General features: G+C 34.6%; 2 protein-coding genes across 2 annotated transcripts; both read left to right on the top strand.

Moving 5' to 3' along the window:
- Positions 1–542: 542 nt before the first annotated feature.
- On the top strand, positions 543–2,549 carry LOC132800169 (putative disease resistance RPP13-like protein 1). Its single transcript, XM_060813190.1, has one exon. The coding sequence runs from the start codon at positions 543–545 to the stop codon at positions 2,547–2,549; it is 2,007 nt and encodes a 668-aa protein (XP_060669173.1).
- Positions 2,550–2,554: 5 nt separating this feature from the next.
- LOC132800168 (putative disease resistance RPP13-like protein 1) lies at positions 2,555–3,784 on the top strand. The gene has a single exon (XM_060813189.1). It carries the CDS (start codon positions 2,555–2,557, stop codon positions 3,782–3,784), a length of 1,230 nt encoding a protein of 409 aa, XP_060669172.1.
- Positions 3,785–17,459: the final 13,675 nt, after the last annotated feature.

Raw genomic sequence — 17,459 nt, 5'->3', positions numbered from 1 at the left:
GATCTAAAAACAATAAAATCCAAAAGATTGAAGGATAAAAGAAGAGGGCATTTTCGGATTTTAATATAAAAGGAAGTGTATAAGGCTGGTTAACGGTTGTATCTAGAACTTTTCAGCATTTCAATCCATAGGGTGTATGTAAGGCTGGCTTTGGGGTGTATCTAGAACTTTCCAAAGCTTCAATGAGTAGTAAAGAATAAGTAAAAGCCAATTAGTTAAGTTGGGTCCTACCATCAATTATATTGTTTTCTATTCTGTCTTTCTCAGCTTTCACCTTTTTGCTTTTGAAGAGTCAACGAAGACTTGCTATACTCTCTCTAATAAAAACGCCGTTCTGATTTCTGAGCCTTCCTTTCATCTCAATTTCAAATCTGTTTTTCGAAAGACCAACTACGGCTCTCGAACTGGTTCCTGGAGCTTTCCTCTCTGCTTCACTTGAGCTTTTGTTTTCCAAAATGGATTCTCGGGAGGTCGTTGATTTCATTCGTTGAAAGAAGATCCGTCGAAAAAAGATCGAAGAATGGCCCAGGAAGTTGTAGACCATGTTATTGACAGCTAAAAAATTACTGAACGATAGTGAGAGGAAACAAATCACTGATGGAGCTGTGAGGGAGTGGCTTCAGGACCACAAAGACACAATCTACGATGCAGAGGACTTGGTTCCTGAGATCAACGATGAAGCTTTACGATCCAAAATGGAAGCTAATCAATCTAGAAGACGAAAAATGCTGTTCAAGGTACGCAACTTCCTACCATCTAGATTCGATGTTAAGAAAGTAGAAGAAAGGATAAAGAATATAATTAGCACCCAGCAATTTATTCTGGAACAAAAGCATGGCCTTCGTTTGATTGAAGGTGTCGAAACCAGACCTTTTCGAAGGATATCTGAAGCTACTTTGGTTAAAGAATCTGATATTTATGGGAGGGATGCTGATAAGGAAGCCATCATGAAGCTGCTGTTATCTGATCATCAAGTGGGTGGTGACAAAATATGTGTTATTCCCATCGTTGGCATGGGTGGGATTGGCAAGACCACCCTTGCTCAGCTTGTTTACAGGGATATTGACAACAAAGTCATGGAGACACCTTTTGATGTGAAAGCATGGATCACAGTGTCTGATGAATCTGATGTGTTTACCCTGACAAAAATGATTTATCAGGCTGTAACTGAATCAGAAAAATGGAGTATCACAGAAACATTTCAACTTCAACATAAACTGGAGCAGTTTTTGGATGGGAAAAAAATTCTCCTTGTCCTTGATGATATATGGAATGTGAACTATCAAACTTGGTGTGCATTAAAGATTCCATTTGATTCTGCTGCAAATGGAAGTAAAATCATCATAACAACACGCAATGAAAACATTGCAGCAAAGATTGGTAATGTCCCAAAGCATGAACTGCAAATGATATCGGATGAAGATTCTTGGCGGTTATTTTCAAAACATGCTTTCAGTAGTGTAGAGCCAATAGCATATCCAGATCTTTTGGAAGTAATTGGTAGAAAAATCATAAAAAAATGCAAAGGTCTACCTTTAGCAGTAAAGTCACTAGGTGGTCTTTTGCATTCGGAACTAGATCCCAAGGCTTGGGAAAACATACTAGAGAGTGATATATGGGAGTTACCACAACATGAGAATAATATTCTTCCAGCTTTATGGTTGAGTTATTACTATCTGCCTCAACATTTAAAACGATGTTTTGCTTATTGCTCAATATTTCCCAAAGATTATACAATTGAAAAGGGAAAATTAATTAGACTTTGGATGGCAGAAGATCTTTTGCAACCCCATAGAAACAAGCCACTGGAAGAAGTTGGAAATGAATATGTTAAAGATCTAGTATCGAGGTCATTCTTTCATGTTTCCTCATTTGGTGGACTTACCATGCATGATCTTCTGAATGATCTTGCTCAATTTATATCAGGAGAATCTTGTTTGACGTTGGATGACAACTACTCATGGGGCCTTATGACAAAAAAGACTCGTCATTTATCACTTTTGAGGTATCAGTCCTATGATATCAAGAAATTAAGAGCTGGTTGTGAAAATAAGGTTTTGCGCACTTTGCTAGTATTAGATGCTGGGTTTATATCCAAAGAACAATACGACATAAGTTTTACACAATTGCAATCAATGCAATACCTAAGAGTGCTTTCTATGCCTAGAAATACATTTAGACATAGGAATCCTCTTAGTACAAAGGTGTTTGATTCAATTGGTAGTTTAACGCTTTTACGTTATTTGGATTTTTCTGGTTCTGAAATTAAAGAAGTACCTGATATACTTTGTTCACTGCACAATTTGCAGACACTAATATTGTATTTTTGTCTTGAACTTACTCAGTTGCCTGATACAATTGATAATTTGCAGCATCTAAGGTACTTAGACTTATCTTATAGCGCAATTGAAAGGATACCTGACACGATATGTAATTTGCACGACTTGCATACTCTAAAGTTGAATGGCTGTAAGGAGCTTACTGTTTTACCATCCAATATCACAATGCTAAGCAATTTGCAACATCTCAACATTTGGGGACAAGTTTAAGTGAGATGCCACCGCAACTATTGAACTTGAAAAATCTGGAAAGTTTAAGACAGTTTGCTGTAGGCAAAAAGATTGAACGTAAGTTTCAAAATCTGCATGGTAATTTGTGCATTACAAATCTTGAGAATGTAGTAAATGTTGAAGATGTTTCGGAGGCCAATTTGAAGGATAAGAAGCTTATTCGTGAACTGATCGAGGGGTGGAAGGGTGATAGTACTAAAGATTCATATGGAGCATGGAAGGTACTTGAGAGACTTCAACCTCACACAGATAATCTTGAAAGACTGGAAATTAGAAATTATGGAGGTAGAAGCTTCCCAGGTTGGATAGGACATCCTTCATTCTTTGGTATATATTCTCTGAGCCTATTTGGTTGTAAAAATTGTTGTTCTTTGCCATGTCTCGGACAATTACCTTCCTTACGACTCCTGACGATTGAGGGATTTGATTTGGTGGAAAGAATAGGCTATGAATTTTATTGTGATGGTTCTTCTTTAGTTGACAGTAAACCATTTGATTCATTACGATATTTAAGGTTTTCAAATATGCAACGGTGGAAGGAGTGGTCATTGATGGGATGGAGCAAACAAGTTGGTGGTGGAGTTTTCTCAAATCTTAAGTATCTTATTTTTTCAGACTGTCCGGAGCTAAATGGAGCGTGCATACCAGATTATCTTCCATCCTTGACCAATCTTCACATAAGTGGAAGTAGTGACCATCTGGTGGGTTTATTATTAAGGTGTGAATATCCATCGCTTGATGAGTTGCATTTACAATATTGTCCAACAATGCAGTCGTTTCCACAGGGGAAATTGCCCTTCAACATTAAAAATATTAAAATATTTGAATGCAATGAAGTAGTGTCACTTTCGGAAGAGGGTTGGCCCTGCAACTTAAAGTCATTTCAAATAAACCAATGTGAGAAGGTGTTTGCGGAACCCATAGAGTGCAATCTGCGGATGCTCACTACTCTTACTTCTCTGAATCTCAATTTGCTGCCAAACCTCAAATCCTTAAATGGGATGGGTTTTGGATGCCTTGTTTCCCTTCAAAAATTGTACATTATAGCATGCCGTCAGTTCCGGTGCTTGGTAGACGAAGATGAGGGGCTGCCAACCTCTCTGACTACTCTTCAGCTCTGTTATCTTCCAGAGCTCAAATCACTAAACGCCAGTGCCTTTCGAAACCTCACCTCCCTTCAAAATTTGCAGATTACTAAATGCACACTTCTTTAGTGCTTGCCAGAAGAAAGGCTGCCAGAATCTCTTTCTGTATTGGATATTGGAGTCTCTGATTTACTAATTCCACGCTGCCAGAGAGAGACAGGGGAAGATTGGCCCAAGATTGCTCACATCCCTCACATATCGTATACATATGACGATAAATAAGTCAACAACGATATGTATTCTACACATGATTGTCCATCTTGTCTAAACGTTTTCGGGCTCTTTATTATTACTATTTTTCTTTTACACCCTTTCAAATGTAATACTTTATCATTACTACTTTTCTGTTTCTAGTCGAACTCAATATAACCGCCACTCATTCTAAAAGTTCTCCATAACTAATTCAGCTTTCTCGATTGCCCCATTCATTTTACTGTTTATTATTTTTAATTTCATCTTTAAAATTTCTTAGAAATTGTTGTTTGCCCCATCTGAGAATTGTTGGTGTATATTCTCAATCACATTAATCGATTTTTAAAATTTTTTCCTTGTCGTTGTTTAAAATTATAATATGATCGTTACAATAATCCAACATGCGTCTCCTGCTTATACTACCGTGTATGGTTTTAGTTCCGTAGATGTTTACATTTTCCAGTTTAAAATATTATGAGTTTGAATATTTGACAAGGAAGTGTCGAATTATATACATGGTCTCACTGTCATTGTAAGGTGGATCAAATTTTCTGATATAAACCACCGAATAATTTTATCTATTCTCTTTTTCCTTCAAATAAAAGTAGTTGTACTTGATGCAATATTTAATACCCATTCAATTGTCTGGCCATTTTTTTTCCCTTGCTGCCACAGCCCGGGGGTAAATATATCCCACTACGGTTGTTGCAACTAATATACTCAGTTCCTCACTGTTTTAATAATCATGTAATAAGATTTCATTTCCAACTTCTCTCAATTGCAGTTACAACTTTGGGAGAATATTGAGTCAATAATGGCGAAGTTTTTAGTTTTCTAGCTCTTCTTGACCATTCCAGTCGAGTCTACACGTAACTACTATATCTGCTACCCTAAATCACTTTAATTGTTTCAAAGTGCTTTTGAGATTCGAATTCTCACCCATGAAACTGTTAAACTTTCATTTCTTGTAATCCAAGTAATTAATAGTCTTTTTGCTGTCAGCGTCCCCTGCAAAACTGTTTTACTTCAGCTGTAAGAGTTTCCAAAGATGGACTTTCTCAACTCATTCAGGTATTAAAAACCATGTATTACACATTGTTTGAAAAATATGTGTTTTCTACCAGTTTCAATCTAAGACAGTGGCTTATTTTATGCAGCAATTTACATGATGTATGTCCAAATTGTAATTTCTTTAGAGCTACTTGTAAGATCTGCTTCTCTGTTAACTGCGTCAATGTACACATTTTCATATTCTTCTCTTTTAACTCCATAAATCTTTATCTTTAATCTTTTAAGTACATGGAAAAACTATTAAATCTTCATTGCCTCTCATTACTTTAATGAACTGATCTTCACAGGGTTACCATTCTCAGTTCCCTCGGGATTTCAATAATACCAAGCTTTTACTTTCGCTTGAGGGCAGATACCAACTTACAAGCTTTTTTTGACCATGTCAGTCTTCAGGTAACAATTTTATACTGCTATAACATTGCTACAAAGAACTTTTGGCATTTGAATTCTTACCAAAGAAATGCAAGGGTTTGAGCTCCCTACTATTTACTGCCATTTAGTTTTAACTCGCTAGTGGTTTATTGCAGTCAGCTTCCCCTGCGTAACCGATTTTACCTTCAATGTTTAGGTTCCTAGAAGATGGACTTTCTTAACTTATTCAGGTAAGAAAAACCATGTATTACACATCAATAAAAAAAATAACGTGATATATGCCAGTTTTAATGTAAGACCGTGAATTTTTTTCTGCAGAAATTCAATTTAGTATGTTTAAAGCATATGGCAGCATTTTATTTGCGTGCAGCTATTTGTAAGATATTCTTTTCCTTGATCTTTGTTAGAGTATAGATATATATGTCAATATTATAGTTTCGTCCTTGATTCTCATTACTTTAATGAACTGTTGACAGGGTTGCAACTCTCAGACCCCTCTGACCGATCTCAAATAAAGCAAAGCTTCTATTTAGTAATGGAGGAGATCTCCAACTAACAAATTGCACAGCTTTCTTGGTTGCTGATACTGCAGTAGTACTACTAGAGTCCCTAATCTCATTCAATAGCTAACGGAATTTAAAAGTGTATTTTCAACAAACAGAATATATATATATATATATATATATTTTCCTTATTAATCTTGATGTTCTTGCTTTTCATGTAGTAAAAGATTGTGTAATTGCTTTACGTTTTAAGAAAGTATTTCAGCACCTTTTAAGCAAAAAGTTTACCTTTAAATTATATATATATTAAAATATCCCCATCTCAAAAGCTAATAGCGTGGAACTATGGATTGGGAAAATATATATATATATATATATATCACGAAACACAATTGATATGCAACTACAAATTTTAAGAGGGTATGTGTCCAGAGTGAAAGGAAGGACCGAATTCCAATTGGAAGGAAAGTTTGGCATGCACTTCGGCCTCCAATGTAGGCCTTGGGAATGGAATTGAGAGGATGTAGATACACCATCAAACCATTCTTGTACACTCCCTTTAATATTTCTGGGTTTGATCTCCTTACTATCCAGTGCCACTCAAACCTGTAGATTTGGTCGATTGCAGTCAGCTTCCCCTGCATAACCAATTTTATTCCAGATGTTTGAGTTTCTAAGTATACAGTTTCTTGATTTATTCATTTAACAAAATCCATGTATTACATGTTATTGAAAATATATGTGTTTAGTTTCAATAAAACAGAAAAAAAAAATTAAAAAAAAAATTGCATGATGTTTAAAGCATATGACAGCATTGACCTTCATTCTAGGTAGTGGGGTGCACAAATTATGGGCCAGGTTGAGTGAACATAACCTTGTGCATCTTTTCATACCTTTAACAATGAATGTAGGCTTAATACTTGAAAGATTAATTATCTGATGTTCTCCTCCTATTACAAGTCACAGTATTGGGCAGAAGATGCAAAAGGAAGTTATGAAAAGTCCAAACTATCCAGTCCATGTGATTATCAGTGGGTGCACTTTCTTGATTGACATCATTGGAATAGGATAACATCATGTTTGAATTTTGTTAGAAACTGTATGATCTTGTTAACTCTTTAGAATGTAGACATTTCATAACATATTTTCAGATGGTTGTTATCATGGTTCTTCTGCTCTTTAAAGTTGTAAAAAGAGGGTTTAAATATGATACTAGGAGAGTTTTTTCATTTTATTCTTCCTATGTTCCATTTTTATATATTTATGAGCATGGATGTGCCATATCCAGTAGATGGAAAAGGTGTCCTTTTATGTCTAGAGTTTTCATCTTCTGAAATGAACCCTTAATTTATGAAAAACTTGCAATTCTTAATTGTACATGTGCTTTATCTTGCTAAAGGCTATCATTAGATGGGATAGACCTTGAGGTATTTCCTTTCATAATATAAAAACCACTGACTCTGCTTTCTTCTCTTCCCTTGACCTAGAATAAAACTAGTTATACTTGATCTAAAATTCAATATCAATTTAATTCCCTGTTCATTTCTTCGCTGTGGCCACACCCAGTGGTCCAACAGTGAATCTCTTATTATGCTGTTGATTTCCTTTTAATTTTCCACTTCAGGAGACAATTCTTTCTGCTATTCTTCTATTCTATTGTTTCAAATTGCTTTTGGGATTGAAATTCTTACCCAAGAAATGGAGGGGTTTGAGCTCCCTACTTTTTACTGCTATTCAACCTCTGGATCTGGTCTATTGCATTCTGCTTCCCCTCCATAACCGCTTTTACTTCAGATGTCTTAAGTTTCCAAAGATGGATTTTCTTAACTCATTCAGGTAATAAAAACCATGTATTAAAGATTAACAACAAAAATATGTAATTTATACCAGTTTCAATCTAAGACGGTGAATTTTTTCCGCAGAAATTTACAGGGTTTATATGAGAGCATTGTATTGCCAAATTACAACTTCTGCGCAGATATTTGTAAGATCTGAGTCTCTGTTATCTTTACCACTTTTTATTTCTCATATTACTCATTTAATTAGTATTTGACTTATCTTTGTTATTGTTTCAATATATATATATATATATATATGTAATACGCGATGTGATAAGTCCTGTTTTGGTGCCTCTTTCTGGTTGTTCGTCCTCCTTCTCATTATGTTCCCAACTCCAGAAATTTTAATTCTAATCTTTGAAGTAAATGAATAAATTTTAAATAGGCTCCTTGTTTCCCATTACTTAAATTGACTCTTGAAAGGGTTGCAATCCTCATTCCCCACTGACTAATCTCGATAAAGTCAAGCTTGTGGAAACAAATTGTAGTTCATTGGTTGCTGATATTGCATTACCTAGAGTCGCCAGTCTCATTGAAATATGTAATCAACAAATTTCAGATCTTCCTCTTTTCCCTTCTTAATGTTGACGTTCTTGAATTCCATGTAGTGTGATTACTTTACATTTAAGAAAGCATTTTAGCACCTTAACAGCAACAAAGTTTACCTCTGCTTCACATGCCAAAATATCTCCCATCTCAAGAGTCAATAGGGTGCGAGTATGGATTGGAAATTTAAGATAAAAGTAATGTGGTCTTTTGAAATTCAATGTGTTCTTTTAGTATGGTCTTCACTTGATGTTTTTTTTTTTCCAATTTGAGACTTCCATTTGGAATGTGTTAAATTATATATTACTGGTTGAAATTTTCTGATACATTCAAAAATAAAAATAAAAAAAAATAAAAAAAATAAAAAATAAAAATAAAAACACCCTTGAGTAAGCAAACTCTTTTTTGATTTCATTCACAATTTTGGAAGCAAAACAACAAGCTTTTTGGCTTTAGCTGCTATCAAAACTCTTTTCCTTTCCACATCTCCTTTCTCGGGAAATTTTCCATTAATGTTGAAGAGGTTTTATATATTGAAAATTTTGAGAGAGGTTTTAGTGGAAAATAACAAGAAGAAGAGGTCAAATTTACGTAAAAGACAATTTTGACTATTTTTATTTAAGTTGATTTGGGCCAAATCTTAAGCTAGTTAGCCCAAATGACTTAAAACAAAGGGGAATTTGGCCCAATGCCCCCATAGGGATGAGTTTCACTATTTTTACCCCTTCATTTGGTTTTTTTTTTTCTTTCTACCCTTTCAATTTTTAATAATCCAAAAATACCGTTATATCCAAATTAAATATTTTTTTATTTTTTTATTTTATGTTATTTCTTTCTTTTCTTCACCTGACTGTTCTATTCTCCTTCATCACCCTTCCCCAAAGCTGGCTCATCTCTTCTCATTCAACAAGCTTTCTTCACTTAGTTGCCCTTTTGCCAAACGGCCCCATTTCGTCTTTCCGGTCACCAAAATTCCATACAAAGAAATTGATGGTTTGGAATTCGAAATTAGGGTATTGTGAAGAAGGAGGACGTGGATTTGTATACGAAGCTCAAGGGTGGTACTGCATGGCTGAAGCAGATGCCCAAGCTTGCTGTTTCACTTGGCCTCTCTGATAAAATGTCTGGTCTGTTTGCTTCATTTTTCCTTTGAGTTTTCGATTTGAGTGGTTTCTAGGGTTTTTTTAAAACATTTGTGGGGTGTTTTTTTTTTTTTTTTCTGATTGCTTTTGGGATAAGTTGGAATCGAAATTAGGATTATGTTTTTTTTTTTTTTTTTTTGCTATTTCTATAATTTTTTTCCTCATGCTTTTGTAATGTTTGTTTTAGGTAGTGTTCGGTGTGCGATTTGACGGTCCGATAATGGAAATCAGCAAGGATTTGGGAATGGAGGATGGGGATTTTGTGGTGGAGACTTGCATTACACGTACTCTACCCTCGACATTGACGCTTGAGAAGGGATTAGAGAGTATCAAAGATGCTGTGGGGAAGTTAAAGCTGAATCCTCCTTCTACCTCCAATGGGTTCTTTCGGTTTCAGGTACTGGAAAATTCCGCAAGACTTTGCTGTTTTGATACTATGTCGTTTTGTTTGGTTTTCATTTCATATGTGATTCTGTGAGGATTTCTAAAGGTCGCTGTGCCTTCCAATGCGAAAGCTTTGGATTGGTTTGCCTGTCAGTCAGAGTCTTGCGAGGTTTTCCCTCTGTTTTTATGTCGAAGGAAATAGAAAATCCTGATTGTAAATCGCTTTATGTGAATGAAACCGTTGGAGTTTTTGGAATTGGGTCTGCTGTTCACTTTACATGGAGTTCTTCTTCTATCTCAGGAGAGAAGATAACGACCAAAAGGTTTCGATTCTCGTATCTCTTATTTCTCACTCATCAAAAGCGTCTCCTATGATGATTTAGGGGTTGCATTTGGTTTTTGTTGTTTGTTGTCTGTTATTCATTATATATATATATGTAAAAGTAATTTTAACTTTATTAGGACAAGAGTTCATTTTTTCCTATTGAGCTTGATTGCTGAACTGGTTAAAGTTGGGGGTTTGTAATACGGTTCTCCAACTCCAAAAAGGAAAAGATTGCCCTTTGAATAGTTAGTCTGAAAGATGGATGTTTCAAACTTCTATTTGGAGGGTCATGGACAATTTGGGAGCTATTGAGACTTACGGCTTACCCTATTCCATTGACATCAAGGTGCAGGAGGTTATCTAATCATTTTTTTAAGTGGCTTTAGGCTAACGAATGGAATATGTGTTGAATAAGAACCCAAGATTTGTTTGGTATTTTGTTGAAAGGTCTATTTGGAAAACGACAAGGCATAAATGAAATTGAATATTAATGTGAACTCTTCATTGGCAATTATGTAAGGAATGTTTCAACATATATGCTAAAGGCTCTAAAACATTTTATGAAATTTAGAATAATTTTGTCCATTTATTGGAAATTTGTGGTTGGTATGAAAAATTGATTAAGTAATGATGGTTAGTTGCTTATGGTTATGCATCTAATTATGATGCAAAATCTGTTGCCCTTAAGATTCCTGCGTGTTTGATAATTTGCATTTGGTATTGCAAATATGATGCATACTGTAGTGGCAATTTTTTTATCTGCATTTAGGTGTACATTGTTGTGCATGGATACTTGGGTTTTTTAGATTTGTATGAATCTTCTTCCTTGACAGCTCTAAAAATGGTAGCTAGATGCTATTAAATTTAAGTAATGTTTGTGGTTTCTCCATAGATAGAACAAATGAGCTCTTGCAAAATAAAGGTAAAACTTCGACTGTTCATTAGTCACGGTTTTGCATGTGATACTTATTTAATTTATTGCTTTACGTAGTTGCATGTGATACTTATTTAATGTATGTCTTTGCTGTACTTAGTTGCCTGGTGCCATTTCTTATCTGCCATCAGTTCTGTATAAATTATGATTGGCTGATGCATTGAATGATGATAGTTAAAGAGGAAATGAAAAATGTGTTTAATATGTATTATTATTATTGGTATATATATATATATATATAATTTTTTTTTTTTTACTAGATATGACTTTCTGGAATAGACAAAGATGGGAGGAAAAAAAAAAAGACAAATAAGTTTATATACATTGTTAGGAGTTAGAACCACATGTTATTTGTTATAGTTTCACCAGATAAGTTGGGACTTAATAAAGGATGAGCAAGGTGTCTCTGTGTTTGCCTGCCATGCTTCATTGGCTATGCTTAGTCGGTGCTTTACTAAAATCCATTTAATGGTGAAGCAATAATAGAGTTTCATTCATCTCAATCTCTCAATATAAACGAGAAATCTGTGAGAGTATTGAAAACCCAAGAAGTAAGTTAAAAAAAAAAAAAAAAAAAAGTTCGCAAAGAGAGTAGAGAGAGGCTGCTGAAGAATGTGGTTTACTATGAGAATTGCCCAGGTTATAAGGTAGACAGTATAAAGAGATATAACGTGGTTCACCAATTCGAGGCCTTCTTTTTATTTGGATTGTTGTGTTATGTAATGGTATGCTTTTTCTTATTCTTCTACTGTTTGTTATTTATTTATTTTTATTAATTTTTGGTTATTGGCATTCGAAAGCATTTTTGAATGTTGATCATGTTGATGTTTTGTTTGATTTGTTGCATCTGTGATGTGTATTTTGTTCTCTGCTACATGTTTTGTACTTGTTAGATTACTAGTGGATGAATTTGATGCTGCACTTTGGAAGGTTGGCAGAGGTTGACAAGGAAGTAGCAAAAGAATTTGATGGAAAATATTTTCATATTCTTCCTTCTTCTTGACACTATGTTTTTGATAGACATGCTTTGAAGTAGGATTGAATGAAGATCCAACAAACATCTTTAACTTTAATTCAGTTTTGTTAACCTTTTTGAAGTCTTACTTATAGCCTTGTTTCTTCTTCTTCTTCTTCATCCTTCTTAATTATTTTTTTTCAAGTTATTTTATTTTATCTGTAAATAGATTAGACATTTATTATTGCCTTTTGTTTTCCTTTTCAAACAGAATTTAATTGTGCATCACATTCATATTTTTCATCATTTGGTACTTTTTACTTGGATCAGTCTTATTTATACCATGTTTTTATAGAATTTGTTTAAGAAATGATCTCTTCTTCATTTCTTGCTTGAATCACACATGTCCGGGACCACTTGTATGATGTATGATCTATATGATTTTATCAGCATATTAGTTGTTTATGACTGACTATCTTTCTCAATTTGTTTGCAGTGCTGCCAATAGCATCTATTTTTCCATTCCTTTATTTCATGGTAAGTGTGTATTTTATTTGTGAGTGTTTTTTCCTTCATTATACTCATTTGTATATAGCTTCCAACATTTATAGCATTTTCCATGCCATTGATGGAATTTTTTCACTGTTATTTGAATTTGACATGTTTATAAGTTTGAAGGTGTTACTTGACATGGAAATGTTTCCTGTGTTACTTTTAATTATATCTTATGTTATTTGTCTTGCCTTTAGGAAATTCATAGAATGTATCTGCAGACATCTTTTTAACATATTTTTCTAACTCTTTTAGTTCCTGAATATGTATGAAATTAGATATTATTTTTTTAAACGAATTTGGGTGAATGCCCCTATTTTGAAAGCTTTAATGAAAAATACCCCCCTTGTGTTGATGTGTATATATGTTAATGAAATATACCTTCTCCCTTTCAAAATTTTTTTATCTACCCTCTTATATCTATTTTATCCTTGAAAAAAATTAAAAATGACTTGAGTGTCTTTTTTTAATATTTATATTTTTCTGGCAGTCTGGATTAATATTTGTTGAAGGTTGGCCATCTACTCAATGTATTGATTGAAATTGGTGTTCTTTTTTGCTGTTTTGGAGATTTGGGCATCCTTTAGCAAATCAGTCTATGAGATTGGATTTTGGTTCTATACAATTCATAGAGAGCAAAGGATATTACTGAGTATGAGCTATTGCCTCAATTGTTAGATTTGAACCTTTATACTTTTTTATGGATACTCTAGATATTTAATTATTTTCTTTGAAACTTGTATGCTAAATATTGTAACTAACTGCAGATATTTCGTTTGATTTCATCCAGGTATCAAATCAATCTCCATTTTAGTGGAGGTGCCCCGTATGCTTTTAATGTTGTCACCAAAGTTTGGCATTATACCAATTGTGGTGCCAGTTGGTGTTCGAGATTTTGACATTGATGGGGAACATTGGGTCAATTTGGGATTGATACCAACAGAGCCTTTTGTAAGAGCTGTAATATTTTCTAGTTTTTATTCATAAAACACTTGTACAATTTTCTCTTGCTAATTCAGATTTAGTTTTTAGTTTTTGTACATGATTCTCGTGTCAAGATGATGTGTAAGGACCGAATTTCATTATTAAATTCTCCATATTATTTGAGAAGTGGAAAAGCAATAAATAAGAAGGATGAGTATTTAAATGGATGGTAATTGAGTTCTCAAATATTGGCTCTCTAGTTTCTGACCATTTGAACTTATTTGAATGGTATGCATTGAAATGTAGTTAGTTTTAGATTGTAGACTATTCCCAGCTTGCAAGCTTCTTCCAATCAATTTTAAAATACGGCTCCATGGCAGTATGTCCAAACAAGAGTTGTCAGGAGGGAATTAATTGTGCACTTATGGAAAATATTTAAATAAATGGATATGAAAGTGTAGAATAAATGTAACACTCTCCCATTTCTCATCTATCCTCATTTCTCATTAACTGTCGAATAAAGTGAAAAATATTTAAACAAATTTTTTTACTATCTCCCATTTCTCATCTACCCTCATTAACTTCTATCCCTCTTTTTTACTCTCCCTGCTACCACATTCAATGAATCATGTGTGTCTCCCTCTCTCTTTCTCTTTTGTTGGTTACGTACCTTTCAGCCTTTCTTCGCACTGACCAACCATTGCAGAAAACACAATACCACCTTCAGTTCAGTTCACTCTCCCTGCATACCCCCAACCTTTTGTGATAACAAAAAGACTAAAAATCTTCATTGTGGAGCCCATAGACTTCAAAAGGGTGTAATTAAATTGTACGTTTATGCGGGTCAGAGTTAAAGATTTTTTGGTATGTGTATATATATATATAAATACATGTATAGATATGTATATATTTTTCCCTTATATTGGATTCATTGTTTGTTACGTTTTGACATGATATTTAAATGCAAGTTCTATGTTGGTGCTATTTTATGTAAAACAATCCATAAATGGTTCGGAAATTTCCATTTGAAAATTACAACCTTTGTTTGTTACATACGGTCCATCGGTAATTATGAAACACTTGCTTGTTGGAATATTTAACAGCAGTTCCATCGGAATATTTAATTTTTCCATTTTCTTAAAGTAAACCGATTGGACAATCGAATTTGTCCACTTTGATAATGTTATTGTATACGAATGACATGCTAAATGTAACTATATTTATGATGTTGAACAAAATAATCCACAGAACACCACATTGTCAACATTGCATCCATTCAAACTAACGTTATGTTATGATTTAGCACATGTGCCACAAACTTGACATCTTCATCTACTTGATCCACTATGTCTGTTAGCAGTAGCTATTCTACTAGGCGTTAATATGCAACATTTGAACATAATTGTTTGTCTTATTTTCTGTACTCATTTACTGAAAATGCATTTGTATTTTTTCATTACTTTTGCTTCAGGATTATAGTTAAACCTTCCAGCAAAGATTCTACAATTGCAATTATTTTTAGTCATACGACCTCACGAATTACCACAAACTTGTGACAAGGAGATACTTATTATGTTTTGAATTGGTAAACCCTTTGTGCTCAATGTCACAAATTTCAATTCTACTGTTCTATGATGGAACATGGAGTGTATGTTCTGAATGTACTTAAAGATACCAACGTCAAAGAATGAAGATTATACGTATCAAAAGGAATTGTACGCTGGCAGAACTTGAAGATGTTGTCTACAACGCTCTCAATTTAGATTCTACACAACATCAATTAATCTTCAAGTTCATATACCATGTGTGTTTGTCATGTGAGCCGTACGTTGTGGAAAATGAGGAAGACCTACAAAGTTTTATAGAAAAGTATAGTTCACACAGACCTCAAGACAGATTTCCACTTATTGTTGATGTGTTATCCAGGGTTCCACAGAGTATTAATACTGCTGGATATGTTGTGAATAGGATACCTACAAGTTCAGGATTTATGACTATTGCCCCACTATCTGCAGTTTCAGAGACAGCTATATGTACCTCTGATGTTGACATGCAGTCCCCAACGACCGAACTTCATGTGCCGGAAACTCAACCTGGATTCTCCAAAAATCAAATTTGTGAAAACAATATGCAATCTGTGGAACATGATCATGATAATGAGTGCTTCAACATTAATGATATGAATGAATATTGTGGACATGATTATGATAAAGATGAACAATTTGAGGTTGAGGTCAACACTGATCATAGTGAAGATGGGTTACGTGACATTTGTTGGATTCAACATTCGGGACTTTCAGCTGGTGATAGTCAACATGGTGATTCTCCTTATGGTAATAGTCCAATTGATAATGTGAATGATGATGTGCTTGCCTCTCCTTATACAAAAAACCATTTGGACATTCGATAGGATTCTACCACATCCATGGTTGAACATAAGGTTAACCGTCGCTTCTCATCTGTCAATGCCCATAAAATCATTCGAATCAACCAACTCTTTGCGAGTAAGAATGCGCTACAGAAGAACCTTAGTCTTTATGCACTAAGGAGAAATTTTAAATTCAAGGTCAAGAAGTCAGATAGAGTCCGATATGAAGTTGTATGTGTAAACGACAATTGCATGTGGCGAATGAATGCTACCAAGCTACATGGTGATAATACAGAGGCCTTCATGATTAGGGCCTTCAAGGATGAGCATATTTGCTCTTTAAATATCATGAAAAGGGATCATTGTCAAGCAACAAGTTCAGTTATCGGAGACATCATCTAGCCAACATTTGATGGGATTTCATGGCAATACAAATCCCGAGATATTGTGCATGACATTCGCTTTAATTACGGAGTAAACATAAGCTACAACAAAGCATGAGCCGCTAAGAAAGTTGCCCTATCAGGTTTATGGGGCACGCCAGAAGATTCATATGCAAAACTTCCTTTATGGAGTCACATTTTGAAGAGTAAAAATCCCGGCACGTTTACTCGAATTGAAATTGACGATCAAAATAGATTTTTATATTTTTTCATGGCACTTAGAGCTAGCATTAGAGGATTTCAGCATATGCGGAGAGTCGTAGCTGTCGATGGAACTACGCTGAAGAATAGATATAGAGGTTTGTTATTGCATAATGTTTGGATGGGAACAATCAAATTTATCCACTTACTTATGGAATAGGCCCTGGGGAGACGGATGCGGCTTACATGTGGTTTTTTGAGAGGTTTAAAGAAGCGTTTGGGGATGACCTGAATATAGCTTTTATATCAGACAAACACAAGAGCATTGCAAAAGCGATACATACAGTTTTTCCTAATAATCACCATGGCCACTGCACATATCATCTTGGTACAAATTTACGTGCTAAGAAGTTTAAAGGTAATGTCAATGCGATTATATCAACTTTTAATGATGCAGCTAGAGCATATATTGTTGAGGATTTTGATAAGGCCATGCAGCTTTTAGAAGGGGTTAGTGTTGAAGTTGTACAATATCTCAAGGATGCAAATCCTGCAAAATAGGTTAGATCACATTTTCCGGGCAATAGATACAACATAATGACAACTAACATCGCAGAGAGCATGAACTCTATGCTTCTTGATGCTAGGGATAAACCTGTTTTACCATTACTAGATCACATTCGTGATGTCTTGCAAAAGCGGTGGTATGAACGTCGAACTAATGCAGTTTCAATGCAAACTCCTGTTACTAATTGGTTGGAAAATATCATGCAAGAGCGCTCAAATAATGGCAGAGGCTTACGTGTTATTCCATTGAACTTATATGAGTTTCAAGTTGTTGGCCATGGCATGTTCGTTGGAGTTGTTAACTTAGAAAATAAGATGTGCTCATGCAAGGAATTTGACATTGAAGGATTTCCTTGTGTCCATGCAATTGCAGCATGTAAGCATTGACATATTTCTCCATATAACCTTTGCTCGGCGCATTACTCAGTTGACTCACTCCGTGACGCATATTTGGAAACCTTATATCCACTTGGAGATAAATGTTAGT

This window comes from Ziziphus jujuba, chromosome 12, assembly GCF_031755915.1.
Source record: "Ziziphus jujuba cultivar Dongzao chromosome 12, ASM3175591v1".
Taxonomy (NCBI): domain Eukaryota; kingdom Viridiplantae; phylum Streptophyta; class Magnoliopsida; order Rosales; family Rhamnaceae; genus Ziziphus; species Ziziphus jujuba.
The sequence above is the reverse complement of the archived record's forward strand: the minus strand, read 5'-3'. Positions and strand labels throughout refer to the sequence as shown.

Bases quoted from the DNA above. Each gene is read 5' to 3' on its own strand.
- LOC132800168 (XM_060813189.1), top strand. From the start codon at position 2,555: ATGCCACCGCAACTATTGAACTTGAAAAATCTGGAAAGTTTAAGACAG.
- LOC132800169 (XM_060813190.1), top strand. From the start codon at position 543: ATGTTATTGACAGCTAAAAAATTACTGAACGATAGTGAGAGGAAACAA.